Genomic DNA, 14737 nt, shown 5'->3' with positions numbered 1-14737 from the left:
TCCTTCCTGCCCGATAACTGGACAAAATTGTCTCACTGACACCTCCTTCAGTGATACTATCTCTCCCAGGGCACCATGTCAGTCTGTGGGCCCTGAAAGGATCTGGTAACTGTATCCACCGAGTGATTCTGTCAGTCCTGGTTGCAGGGTGACCCAGGGCAAAGGAAACATCTATCTGCCTCTCCATGATTCCTTAATTGCTACACAGACAGACAGACAGACAGGCTCACTATAGTCACTGATTTCTTTCCATTGCAGGCTGAGGCCTTTCACCTCCTACAAGCTGCGCCTGAAGGCCACCAATGACATTGGGGACAGTGACTTCAGTGCAGAAACAGAGGCCGTGACCACATTGCAAGATGGTGAGCAAAAGCCAGCCCAACACAACCACTCCCCACTGCATGCGAAGGCCTGAGGGCAACTTCCTCCCAGAGAGAGACCTCGCTCCATCCTGAGCAGAGAGTAGGGGTCACCAGGGAGGGTGACAAGCAGGGGAAGTCCATTAGTAACTGACAGCCTGGGGTGTTCCCACACACCCCACGGTCATAAATCAAGGCCCCCGAGAGCTTCCAGATGGAATGGAACTTGCTTTGATTGGTTTCCAAAACCCTCGTCCATTAGAAATTGAATAATTAATGGAGGTCGTTAAAAATAAATGTCTTCGGGTAGCTGGGCCCAAGCAGTTTCAGATTCCCCCAAAGCACCAGGTGGCTTCTTCACCCCCTTCTGACCTCAGGGGCACTGGGTCTGAAGACACATTGTCTTGCCAGCCTCGTGTTCCCAGGTGTGGGAAGGAGTGCAGTGAGCTTGGGAGAGTACTCTGTCAGACTCAGCCATCACCTGACAAGCCTGACTGAGATGGATACTGTGTAACTCCCACATCAACCTCAAAGCCCTGCACTTAGTGCCGCCACCAGGGCTTTGTGGTAACTCCCAGAAAGCTCTGTCTTTTCCATTTAACGCTCCAGTGCAATGGTTTCCAAATGGGCCAGATCCCAGCTGCCTGGTCCTGTGACCTCACGTCATGTGTCCTTGCCCCCCCCCCCCCCCCCCCCCCCCCCGCTCTTCCACTCAGAGCCTGAAAGTTTAACTTGTACCACATAAAGTTTCAGGCCACCTCAGGGACTAGCCCAGATGTGGAAGCCTGCTGTCGCAACTTCCCAGCCCCACTCAAGATGTTTGATGCAAAAATAAATAAATAAAAACAAACAAACAAACAAAAATCCAAATAACTCTCACCTCAACAGGAATGGGAGATACTTTACTTGGGAGTCAAATTTGAGTGACTGTGGTGCAGGGAAACACGGAGTCAGGTTGCCTTAAATACCATATTCCAACATGATAACAATTCCATATGGGTTTTTATGGTAACAGAACAAAGGGAATTTTAAACTAGAACCATTTTGAATTTATAGGTCGGACAAATTGGCAGGACACAGGGTAGGAATGTTACAGTCATGTCCAAGAGATATCCAACATTAACTTCAGACTTACCTGGTGATATTTTTAGCCTTTGAGTTAGGGAAGCTGTATCTGTTGTACCTTCCAAAAGGATTTGCATAACAGTCACACACATAACAGTTAGATCACACCCAGTAGTAGGCAATCCAGTGGCTTTTTAGGGACTAAGATAGCTGAAGACAATTCAGCTCCCAACCTGTAGCATTTCAGCTTCCTAGGGTCACAGAAGTTGTAATAGTTAATGTAGGTCCAGCCTTTTTCCTCCCCTGAAAACTTAAGACAATACAGAGAATTTTGCTGCAAACCCAGCATCCATCCATGCTGTGGTTGAGTCCACTAGGTCTGGTGTCTGACGAAAGATACTCTAGGTTTCCCTGAACCCCTTGGAGAAATGAATCCCGTGCACTCACCCTGATTGTTGAGGAGATCCTGCTTGCAACTGTAGGGGCCAAGAAGCAGCAGCGCTCAGGAGAGAGCCTGCGACCTTGTACAGCTGTGCAGGTGACCCAAGGCACCTGGGGTGGGGGGGGAGGCGGGAAACAAAGCAGACACACCCCTTCACTCACTGCTCAGGAGATCTGTGGAGAGAGAAAGGCTGTCAATGAACCCCTTTAAAACTGAGGATTTGCTGACAGGAGGGACAGCCCAGTGAGTAGGGTACTTATTGCACAAGCATGAGGACCTGGGTTCAAATCCCCAGCACCTATGTTAAAAAAAAAATATTCTCAGCAGCATTTGTAACCCCAGCTGGGGGATGGGGGTGGAGGTGCCAGGGCTTAGCAACCCAGACAGTTTAGCCAAAGTGGAGAAACTGCGGGTTCAGCAATAGACTTTCAAACTGAGGTAGAGAGCAGCAAAGAGATATCCAACTTTAACTTCCAGCCGCTGCACACTCCCCTGAGGACCAGCATGGGGCATAAACATGTACACACATGCATAGAGCGTACACACACATACACACACATACACGGGGGGGGGGGGGGGGGGGGGGGGGGCGGGCGGAACAAGGGTAGAAAATCAGCATCAAAGGAAACCTGAAAAAAAAAAAAACCACATTCATTTTTATCTTGCATCAGACACAATGGAGAGAATATTTGCAACAGTGCACTAATTCTTAGAAGAAAGGAACCCAGACACCCAGCCGGCTGCTCTCTTTGTTGGGTTATCTCTGACAAACAGGGAGTGTGGGATCCTGACAGGGCTCCCAGCTACCTCAAGGAATAGGCCATTTCTGAAAAGCTATTCAAGGACCTCTCCAGGCTCCCCAGGCCCCTGCTCAAGCCTTTGATATTCAAATGGAGCTTTTGAGGCCCCTATCTCATCATCATCCTTGTCTGAGACTTGCAATTTCCCTTTGTGGGTAGATTTGCATTGTGTTTGTGGCCCTTTGTCTCCCTCTGTCAGGTGGAGATTGACTGGCAAGACCAACCCAACCATAGCTGGAAGAGGGAGGGGCCTCTGAGAACTCTTTAAGTGACATTTTCTTTTTACTGTGTTAGAGATAGAATCCAAAGGCCTGCAGGTGTTCACCCTAGCCCCTCCCTGGGGGATTCTAGGCAGGGGCTCTACCACTGAGCCATGCCCCCAGCCCCTCCCTGGGGGATTCTAGGCAGGGACTCTACCACTGAGCCACACCCCCAGCCCCTCACTAGGGGATTTTAGGCAGGGCTCTAAAACTGAGCCACACCCCAGCCCTTCCCTGGGGGATTCTAGGCAGGGGCTCTATCACTAAGCCACACCCCCAGCCCCTCCCTGTGTCTAGGCAGGGGCTTTACCACTGAGCCACACCCCCAACCCCTCACTGGGGGATTCTAGGCAGGGACTCAACCACTGAGCCACACACCCAGCCCCTCCCTGGGGCATTTAGTTATTTACTCTGTAACTGAGCTATTCCCCTAGCCATGGTTGGTTTTGTTTTTAATCTTTGTTTTGTTTTGTTCTGTTTGACTTAGGGCTTCAGTTGTAGCGCAGGCTGGTCTTGAGTTTACAGTCCCTCTGTTTGTTCATCCAAAGCCCCCAGGACCTCAAGCATTGTGGTCCCTGATCCCCATTTTGTTTGTTGGCTGGTTGGTTGGATTTTCAAGACAGGTTTTTCAAGGGCTGTGTAACAGTCTTGGCTACCCTGGAATTCATTTTATAGACTAGGCTGGCCTTGAACTCACAGAGATTCACCTGCCTCTGCTTCCTGAGTGCTGGGATTAAAGGTGTGTACCACCACTGCCAGGTCCACATTTCCTATTAGCCTGATATTTATCAATTTCACAGGGCTCTTGGGATGGGTAAAAGTCCACATTGATGACAGACAGGATAAGGGCTACAACAGCGGTTCTCAACCTTCTAATACTACAACCCTTTGACACAGTTCCTCGTGCTGTATGACCCCCTAACCACAATTATGTTCATTGCTACCTCATAACTGTAATGTTGCTACTGTTATGAATCCTAGTGTAAATATCTATGTTTTCTGATGGTCTCAGGTGACCCCTGTGAAAGAGTCATTCACTGTGAGAGTGGTTGGGAACCACTGGCCTTGAGGGTAGCACTGGGGTCCACCTGTATGGCTAAGTGTGGATGACCTGGAGGACTCAGAGGAGAGTCAGCCAGGGACAAGCCTGCAGTGTAAGGTAGACAGAGCCTGGGTCCCATGTGGGGTGAAGGAGCAGGCCCAGTCTAACTCCATAAGCACTCAATGAACTGGCTTTCATTGGCACTGGGGCACAGCCAAGGAGACACAGGGGGTCATGTGATCTGGAGAGGGCAGAAAGGCCATAGGGAGGAGGCCTCTGACACCTGATACATGACAAGGAGACACAGGGGGTCATGTGATCTGGAGAGGGCAGAAAGGCCATAGGGAGGAGGCCTCTGACACCTGATACATGACAAGGGTTCTGCTTTAGTCCAAGAGCAGGCTCGGCCATGGACAGAAGCAACCCAACCCTGTCCTTGCTGAGACAAGAACAGAACCACAGCAGTGTCCTGGCTCCCAGCCAGATGCCTTTTGCCTCGCTGGCTAGCCAGCAGCAGCCTTGTCCCTTCCAACAGTCACATATGTATGCCACACTAAGAGCACATGACCCCGTTGTGACCACCTGACTTGCTCATAAGGAATGAATAATTGTCACCCAGGATTTCAGAAAATGCTGACTCCCAATGACGTGGAAGCCTATGAAGGGTCTTGGGCAGGAGCTCCCAGAGTGCTGTGGTGTCCTGAGGGGACTCATGGGGGGTGGGGGATTCCAACTCACCCGGATGCTCCAGCATGGTTAGAGGACCAGTGCCAGGTGGGAGCCACTCTTGTTACAGTTGAAGGTACCCGAGGAAAGGAAGGCCACCCCCACACCAAAGGGCATCTGAAACCCTCCAGAGCTATTCTAACTCTGCTTTTCTTCCGTCTGCCACCCTGTAGTTCCAGGGGAGCCACCAGGATCTGTCTCAGCCACACCGCACACCACATCCTCGGTTCTGATCCAGTGGCAGGTAAGAACCAGGGGTACTCAGTTGTTTCTGAAGCATGCTTTGGCTTCCTGGTTCAGTCAACCAAGACAACTGTACAGGGTTTACACACAAGCCATGCACATGCCAAGAATAGAGCAGTCCGTCTGAGTTAGACAGAGCTCCCAACTGAGGCATGGCCGCAGGAATCTACAGGAGAGGGCTGGCCCAGGGTTGGGACTCCCCAAGACCCAGCACTGAAGAAATAGGTGTTCAGATCTCCAGGGTTGCAGTCTACCCGCAGACCAATGGGCTTGCCAAACACAGGAATGAGAGGAGAGGCGGAGCTTCTGGCCAGTGAGGGAGACTCCAGATGCCAGAACCTGGGGCTGTTCTACTAAAGAATGTGAGGCCCTAAGGGCCAGAGCTGATGCTGTGGGCCATTGCAGAGAGCCACGGGAAGGTTTGGTTAACCCGAGTTTGGCCACTGTGTGCTGGGGATAAAGAGGGTGGACCAAGTGATGTGAGACTCTTCCTTAAGGTTGGTGGTGGTATCAAGGGGAATGGCAGGTGCCATCATGAATGCAGAGACAAAGACACCTCGATGACTCTGTGCTGGACAGACTTATGGTACTGTGACAAAATAGCCTGAGGTGGGGAAACAACACAACAGGGAGACTCGTGGAAGTACCTCCATTTCAGTGAATTACAGGTCATCCTAGAAACTCATTCTAAAAGAATTATTTACATGACTCAAGGAAGAGAGAGCCTCCTGAGTGGCAGAGGCTTATCTCTAAGGGCTGAAAGGCCCAGGCTAGGGTACCACCAGTAAAGGCCTGGAAAATGAATGACCAGGACCCTCCAGGCAGGATGGCCTAAGAACTATGTGACCATACCTCAAGCAGGAGAGACAATTCAGAGCAGAGCCCTAGGAGTACTAGAGCCTGGAGCCTGCACTGAGAAGAAAAAGAAAAGGAGGCCCAGGTAGCTGAAGGAGCCATCTTACTCCTAAAGTGTGATGGCCAGTGGCTCCTGTGGGTCTCCATCACCCCGTGCACCATGTTGTCTCTTGGTACCTGTTAGCTTTTATCTCACATTAGCTACTTTCTTCCTAGCTGAGACAAAATATCTAATAAGAACCTAGTGAGGCTAGCGGGAGGATGTACTCAGGTTGAAGTTTCAGTGTCCAACCCATCAGGATGGGGAAGGCGTGGCAGCAGAAGCTAGAGGCAGCTGGTCACTGTGTATCCATAGTCAGGAAGCAGAGGGAGACGGATGTCCTGCCTAGCTCGCTGTCTCCCTGTTAAGTCCAGGACCCCTGCACACTGATACTATTCAGCATTAGGGACCATCTTCCTGCTTTGTATAACCTAATCTAGAAACTTCTTCACAGACATGTCCAGAGCTCTGTCTCCTCTGTGATCCTAAATCCTGTCAGGTTGACAGCCAGTAGCAACCCTCACAGATGATGGCATTGCCTTTGAGGTGCAAAAGTGGGGCCACCCTAATGTCAACGTCAGGAGGACTCTAGCAGTGAAGGTCCCCTCACTGACAGTCCCCACTCAGCGGCAGGTGCCTTTCAAGGCGATAAAAAGATATGTCCAAATGTTTCCTGGTGACACTGCCAGTTCATCCCTATGCACCCAGCCTCTGTTCACCAGAGTATGGGAACAGGACGGAAGAGAGAATCAGCCAGGGCTTACCAGAGCCACCTATGGTAAGTAGCAAATGGCCTTGACCTCTCAGCATGCCAGGGGCCACTGTGACCCTACCGAGGCCTCTCTGGACAGCAGGTGTCGAGGATTCTCATCTCTGACAGTCCAAGTCCTTACTCCCTGCAGTCCCTGCTTCAGCCCCGGCTTGGCATCAGGGGCTGTGATGGGAAGCCAGAAAATTCCAAGCAGAAGTTCAGAGTCCCGGGTGCTACTGTGGCTCTCTCCTTCAACAGACACACCAGGGAGAGGGGGGAAGAACTGTTTCTGGTTTTGTCTTTTCAATTGCTGCTGGGATGGGAACAAAACACCACACTGACATCTGCAGCAACCCAAGGAGGTCCCTTAATCTCGACTAAAGCCAGCCCCTTGGCACCAGTGTAGAAAAGGATTTCAGGACCAGCCAGTGTGAAGCAGAGTTGGAATCTACTAAAAGGAGAAAGGAAGGCACCAGGCAAAGAGCAAGATACACCTCGGAGTGAGCACGGTTTTCCAGAGAGGAGTCCTGGCTCAGTCTTCACTGGGTCTGGATTTTGGAAGTTCCCAGAATTCCGTTGCTTAGGGAATTTCTAAGAGGCCATCCCCTCCCCCACTTTAGTTCCTCTCTCAGACAATTGAGATCCTAAGAGGACTCCAGAGAAGCCATGGTTCAGGCTGTAATCAAATAAGAGTGATACGGAGCCCTAAGGCAGCGCAAGGGAGTTAGGACTTGGTTGGGGTATTTTTCTTGTTTGTTGTTGTTTTGTTTGGGGGGGTGTTTGTTTTTGTTTGTTTACTTTCAGTGGGGTTTCTGGTGAGATTCCTGGAATACTGCAGGTTACATCTGAGAGGAGATGCTTTTGGCAAATTAGGAGATTTGCCTCAGGCAAATGTTCCTTAGGTCTGAATTGATTCTCAGCCAGTGAAAGGCTTCAACCAGAGTCTGGGGTGAAGAGCTCGGTTTTCTTCTTATGCCCATAATTATCTCTGCCTTTCTGACTGCTTCCACTCCTACTGTGCCAGATTCTACTGGAAAATTAACATTTTATTTGTAGATGCGGCAGCTGGCCGGCTAATAATGAGATATGCATCTTTTCCATTGAGGCAGAGAACGCCCCCGGGCAGGGTGCATCTTCCCCTTTGAATGAAGTTGCTGCTGCTATAAGCTGCTGCCAGTCCCAGTTCTCGGCAGCACAGGTGTCAAGCCTCCTCCGTGGCTGCTGGACAGCCTGGACAGCTCCATGAAGTGGCTCAGAGCTGCAACAAAGGCACTTGGCATATGTGCCCATCAGCTGTGCCCTCCAGTGTCCAATAGAACAAACAGATTTCAAAAAGCCCAGAGCAAGAGGTGGTCAGTCGAGTGCACTGTAGAAGTAAATGCCTGTCAACCAGCAGGCAATTGAAACACAATTAAAATTATGAGTAATTTAAGGAAATTGGAGACTGGAACGAAGAAAGAGGAGCTGGGTTTAAATATAGATTCTCGTTTCCCATGAAGCATCTCACCTGTAACCTTTTGTTTTTTTAGCAATTTGCTTTTTAAAAAAAAATACAAACATGGGCTGTAATTTGAAGGCTGTGGGGCCCTTGTCAATACCTTCCCCACTGTGAACTGTTGGGCTTCAGGCTTCCTAGGGAGTCGATCAAATTTTGCCTTTAGTAGGGTCCAACTCTGCTCAAATCCTAGGATGTGAACACGTGTCCCAGGTGGGGGGGGAGGGGTCATGTCACCTTTGCAGTGAGCACTGTTTGTCCAGCAGGAGGCTTCTAAACTGATGACAACATTGACTGTTCCCACGAGCCTTTCTGTGCACCCTTTCCACATACCCACACTCAAGCCACCCTGATATCTGAAGGGGTTGTTTAGTTATTTTTCTCCTTGCTGTGACAAAACACCTGATAAGAAGCTAACTTAATGGAGGGAAGCAGCTCTAGGGCGCAGTGGGCCATGGTGGGAATGGCACAACAGCAGGCTCTTGGACACCTGCTTGCATTGCATGCACTGTGAGGAAACAGAAATGAACGCTGGCTTTCTTCTCAAGAGTAAGGACAGCAGCCCATGGGGTAATTCAACCCACCCCAGCACACTCTATAAAGTTCCTCACAGACATACCCAGATGCTTACCGGCAAAGAAGAGACCTGCTCACCTCTTGCAAAGGCTCAGGGACTTCTGTGACCATGATGGCAGCCAAGACAAAGGCTATAGGGCTTCAGGCACGTACAGGGTTAATTTCCTTTTCTCTCCTCCTGTTCCTCAGTGCACAGAAGCCTGAGAAAGCAAGGGAGAGAGGCTTCTAGCTGTGCCCAAGGGACAGGGTGGCTAGATCTTCTCTGGGGTACAAAGTAGAGAAAAGGTCCAGCCTAGGCGAAGACTCAACCATAAAGTTCCTGGCTCTCATGATGTGGGTATGTTATGTTTGCCCAAAGTCTAATGGGCCGCATGCTTGGTTCTAAACACAAGCAGCCAGCTTTGGGCTTCAGAGAGATGGTCAGATAAGTGATCTCACTAATCTGTTGATGGACCCAGAACTGGAGGAGACTGTTGGGATGTAGTGGAGCTCTTGAAATCAGGGGTCTGAGTATAAGAAGTAGTTAACGAGGAGCATGCCCCGTGTGTGTGTGTGTGTGTGTGTGTGTGTGTCTGTGTGTCTGTGTGTGTGTGTGTGTGTCTGTGTGTGTGTGCGCGCGCACGCCAAAGTGGCTTAAGGGATCAGTTCATGGTGAGTCCGTCATGGTGGAGAAGCCTGGGCAGCAGGAACCATTTCTTCTACAATCAGGAGGCAGAAGGTAATCAGAGGGCTCTGCTCAGCCCTCTTTCTCCACTTATACAATCCAGGCTCCCAGCGAGGGAATGTCACCATCCACAGTGGGCAGGTCTTCTCACCTCAATTAACCTAATCAAGATAGCCCCCACAGATGCACCCAGAAGTTCATCGCCCAGGTGCTTCCAGAACCCATCAAGCTGGAGTTGAGATGAACCACCACAGAGGCTGCTCCTTCAACACAAGGCCTTCCCTCCGCTCCGTTCTGCTAACCCCTTCTGCGTCTTTCCCAGAGCACCATCCTCCTGTGCCGTGGGTGATGGCTCCTTGCATTTGAACAGAGACCTTGGAAAAGCCATCCTAGACTCTGAGTCTGCCACTGGGCTTTGGATAGGAAGTGGGCAGAGGAAGGAAGCACTAGAAAGAGCTTCCATATCTCTCTGAGCTTCTGCCCATGCAGACAGCCAGTCTAGGGTGGAATGACATGATAATGGTGTCTCTCTGCGCTTTAGCATGTTCACCTCAACTCTACGAGCTTTGGCTGAGCCCTGGCAGTACCCATGGCAAGTCTCAGGTGCTGTAGGGATGTAGAACTGAGTACAAGGTGACAGAGCCATTCACCCTGGGACAGGAGCTGGACAAAGAATTTCAGGCTAAGGACTTGGAAAGAACAAATTTGGTTCTAAACTCCTTCCAGAGATGCATGCATAGCAAAACAGAATGTTCCCCTCATAGCTAGGAAGTAAAGAGAAAGAGGAAGATACTGGGGTCCCACAGACCCCTTCAAGGGCACAAAGTCTCACTAGGCCCAGGATCCTAAAGGTCCCAACTTGGAGACAGTCCTAGTTAGCATTAACAGCCTAGAGTCACTGAAAAGAGTCTTAATTGATTGTTTTTATCACGTCAGTCTGTGGGCATGTCCACAGGACTGCCTTGATTGTTAACTGAGCCTGCGTGGGCTTCTTTGTCTCCTGCACAGGTGGTCTTGGGCTGTGCAGGAGCCAGAGAGCCAGGCAGAAGACAGCATTTCTGTTTCTGCTCCAAGGCCCTGCTAAATTTCCTGCCCTGACTTCCCCCAGTGATGGCTATGACCCGGCAATATAAACTAAAAATATTCTTTCTCCCCTTGAGTTCCTTTCGATCAGAGTCTTGTGTCGCAGCAATGGGAAGGAAACTGGGGATGGGTAGAGGCCTCGAGCACACACCCTCAGGGCCACTAATGCAGATCACAGTAAACACTTGCTGGCATGGCATGCAACTCGACTCTGGGGGGCTTCTGATGCCACCTAGCAAATGTGACCTCACCTAGTGCTAGTCATCATTGTCCCCTGAGGGGAGGGGCTTGGCTCCTCTCCTTTGCATCCTCTGATGTGACTAGAAACTCATCAGCCTTTTGTGCTTCCTCTCCCAAACCTCAGATGGCACACTCAAAGGCTGTGGGCAGGGGGACTGCCAACTGCTGCACAACCACATTACATCCCCAGCAAGGGCATTTCCATTTTCCCAGCATCCTGTTCCGTTGATATTTTGAGTGACTAGAATCTAGCCCTGCCCACTCCCCCACCCTCCGTCCTCTGCCGAGCATGCTCTGCAGCATTGGCTAGGCTTTGGCCCTCTTCCCACTGGTGCGATCCCAGGCTGATGGGCAGGCTTTGAAGGTGACCCTTGAGGAGAATCTGCTGGGCTGGCACTTACAGAGCCCAGCAGCAAGCTTTAGATGTGCCCACTCGCCCTCCCTTCTTGCCGATTCAAGTCAGTCCAGATCCCAGAAATGGGAGCACATGCCATCTCATCTGCCTAGACAGAGTCCTGCCATCTGCACCTTCCCCCAGCATGAGTGAAGACAGTGCCAGAACCTTCTGCACGGCCACGTGGTGTTATCTGAGCTGCTCCTGCCACAGCAGTCAGAGTCACTGAACAGGGACACGAATCTCCCTGCTTCTTTGTCAGGGACCTAGGAAAGAAGGACAGAGCTGCCCCAGGGTCTTGGGAATCCCTGCCCTGCTGTCCCTTGCTTAGCAAAGGGCTTCTTATCCATGCCTTGCCATAGAGCCGGTGCCTGTGAAGAGAAATGGCTGTTCAGTGGACTTAAAGGAAGCCCTTTCCAGGCAAGTTCCCTGACTTAGTCTGTGGATCATTCTGGAATTCTACCATACGGAGAACATCACAAAAGCTACACAAGTTCTGGCCTGGGACCTGGAGGCTGCATTTTTCATCCAGGCTGCTCACTCTAGGCAGAGGATCACTGTCTATACCGTAGGATGTGTCATGGGGGACTCCTCTCTTTCAAAGGCAGCTTACAGGCCATTACAGAGACAGCTTACTGTCTATCTCCCATATGCCCCAGGCACTAAAGTTTCCTCAGAAAGTGCACACACAGTTCTTGCTCACCCACCTGTGTGGCCGGCTGTTTGTCATTCCTTCATCAGAAGGTCTCATAGCCCCAAGGAGATGGAAGCGGCTAGGCTCAAGGTGCATAGCTCAGGGAGCCTCCATCTCTTTATGACTCTACCCTGTGCCCACACAAGCACGCTGAGGGCGAAGGGATGCAGGTGTGTAAGAAGCCACTGCTCATCCCCTCCTCAACCATGCCATCTCCCCTCAGTAGGGGTCTGGTGGCAGAGCCAGCTTCATCCCTTGGAAACCATATCTATGAGGCAACTTGCAGTCACAGGAGGCAGAGGTGCCCAGCCTTTGTGGCTACTTAGTTGGTAGAGCAGCTGAGAACAGATCCTTCTTATTCTTGTTTCAATACGGTGATGGCTTCTTCATCCTCTCCTGTCGATGTTAGGAGATGTACAGACAACTGCCCCTTGCTCTCAGAAAGCACTGTCTCCCAGCCTTAACAAGGCTTTCAAAGATGGGACAATGGCTCGGTAAAGCACTTGCCTTACAAGTATGGGGACTTGAGCTCTATCCGCAGAATCCATGGAGAAGCCAGCCCTGGTGCCATGAGTTTCTAATCCTGGCACTGGAGAGGCAGATAGAGACGGATGCCACTTTTAACAGCATCTTCGGTGTGCCACAAGCATGCACACACTCCCAGCCGTAAGTGTGTGTTTGGGTTTGTCAGACATGTCACCAAAACGTGTTCCTGGCTTCCCAGACTGCCCAACCTGTGCTTTCGAGGGCAAAGCACTTGATCAAGCAGCAAGTGCTAGTGCCCAGGGCCTACAGAAGCAGCTGTAGACCCTCTGGTCAGTGGGTCTGTGTCACAGAGACTGGACAGCAGAGTGTCCTGGAATGGCTGTCACACATACTTCATAGCCATCAATGGTTCTGGAGGCCAGAAGTCCAAGGCCAGGGGACAACAGGACACTGCTCCCTCCAAGGAAGTCACACTCTTAGCACCTCCCATCCAGTGTCCTAAGGTTGATGATGGCCATTTGTGTCCCTTAGCTTATAAACATACCACTTGGATCTCCCTCTCCATATTCATATGGGATTCTATGTGTCCACAAGTTCAAATGTCCCCCGTCCTATGAAGACACGGGCTATCAGACTAAGGATCTCCCTAATCCAATGTGATTTCCTGTTAACAAATCCTATCTGGAAGAAAAAAAAAGAGGCCCAAATAAAGGTGCTGCTTGAGGATGCCTCTCTAGTCACTGTTTCTAGGCTCACCCGACACAGACGCTCGCTCTTTATCTGTGCCCACACCCTTCTCTCCTGCCCCATCTCAAGGAGTTGAACTGGATGTAGGATGAGAACTCATGTATCATATTCTTGTATCAGCTAGGGTTCTCTAAAATAACAGAACATAAAATGAATATTATTAGAGTGGCTGGAGTCTGGGTGGTCCCACAATGGCTGTCTCCTGATGGAAAGGACCAGTATCCGGTCGTTGTTCAGTTCACAAGGCTGGATGTCTCAGCAGCTCTGATTGGTTGCTGGAGTCCCAGGGGTTTCCTAGGGAACTGCTGGTCTTCAGTCTATGCTAGAATCCTGAAGAAGTAGGTTCTAATACCAGTGAGGGAACGCCTCAACAGGAGAGTAGATGAACTTGCCAACAAGAGCGAGGACAAACAGGCAAAAGCAAACGCTTCCCTCTCACATGTCCTTTAATGTGGGAAGGCCACCCGAAGCTATGACCAATACTCAGGCTGGGTCTTCCCACGTGAAATGATGCCATCTATAAATTCCCTCATAGAGGAGCCCAAATGCTTAGATTTCACTGGATTCCAGACGTAATCAAGTTGGCAATTAAGATTAGCAGCTATCTTTGCACACACAAGGTCTCAGCAGGGCTCCCCGGCTGGTTGTGAGCCTGGATGGTCAATATTTTCCCTCTAATATTCTTAAATCTTTCTTCCATGTGTAAGTATGTATGTGTTGTGTGTACACATGCAGGTGTTCATACACATACTAACATGGAGGCCAGTGGACTACCCCAGGTGTACCTTAGTAGATGTTTACAATGATTTTGGTACCAGGTCTCTCACTGACCTACAACTCACTTACCAAGTAGTCTTACCAAGCCCCGGGGAAGCCTCCAGTCTCCCCTCTCCCCAGTGCAGGATTACAAGTGCACACCACTCTGCCCAGCTTTTTACATGGATTCAGGGAATTGAACTCAAGTCTTGGTGCTTGCAAGGTGAGCACGTTGCCAACTTATGCATCTCACCAGCTCTCACATGCTTGGGGGTGGGGCCTGCATAATGACTCAGCAGATAAAGGTGCTTGCAGCCAAACCTGACAACCTGTGTTCAAACCCTAGAACCCACATGGTAGAAGGAAAAAAAAATCAACTGAACACTGTCCTTTGACATCCACATTCATGCCATGGTCCATATCTGTGCATACATGCATGTGTGCCCACATATACACACAAATAATCATCATCATAATAAAATAAATGGAAAATGCTTTGGACATAAAACCATGGGCTTGAAATAATGGCTCTTCATGGTGGTCTACTTACACCAGGGTAGAGGGTACCAATTTAACCATAGTGACCCTGGAAACATCCCCCAAATGGCTGAGTGTACAATGTCTTTGCAGCCTCCCCGGGACGAGAGCCTGAACGGCCTTCTGCAAGGCTACAGGATCTACTACCGTGAGCTGGAGTCCGAGACAGGCATGAGCCCTGAGCCCAAGACACTCAAGAGCCCCTCTGCCTTACGTGCCGAACTCAATGGTGAGCAGTGCTCCTCCGGCCTGAGGGATGTTCACAAGTGAGCCTCGCATGTCTGTGCCACAGAAGGCATGCTGGGAGATGCTCTAAAGGAGCCAGGGGAAGGCACAGTGAGGGAGGGAGCAGGGTGGGGGTGAAGCCAGTGAGGCACAGGTGGAGGCAGTAGACTCAGAAGCTGGATTGAAGGAGAAGGGGCCAGCTTTCTAGGAACACGTTGTGTGGAGACTGGTCTGAGGTAAGAGCACACCCATCTGAT

General features: G+C 50.5%; 1 protein-coding gene across 1 annotated transcript in view; it reads left to right on the top strand.

Moving 5' to 3' along the window:
* Positions 1–14737, top strand: part of Sdk1 (sidekick cell adhesion molecule 1) — a 1012579-nt gene that overhangs the window by 926893 nt on the left and 70949 nt on the right. The window contains exons 31-33 of the mRNA XM_052168081.1: positions 259–362; positions 4868–4938; positions 14349–14484. Of these exons, the coding sequence (XP_052024041.1) occupies positions 259–362; positions 4868–4938; positions 14349–14484 (311 nt within the window). The remainder of the gene's footprint in view (positions 1–258; positions 363–4867; positions 4939–14348; positions 14485–14737) is intronic.

The sequence above is a fragment of the Apodemus sylvaticus genome, chromosome 22 (genome assembly GCF_947179515.1).
Source record: "Apodemus sylvaticus chromosome 22, mApoSyl1.1, whole genome shotgun sequence".
Classification (NCBI taxonomy): domain Eukaryota; kingdom Metazoa; phylum Chordata; class Mammalia; order Rodentia; family Muridae; genus Apodemus; species Apodemus sylvaticus.
This window is presented reverse-complemented; position numbering and strand designations above follow the sequence as displayed.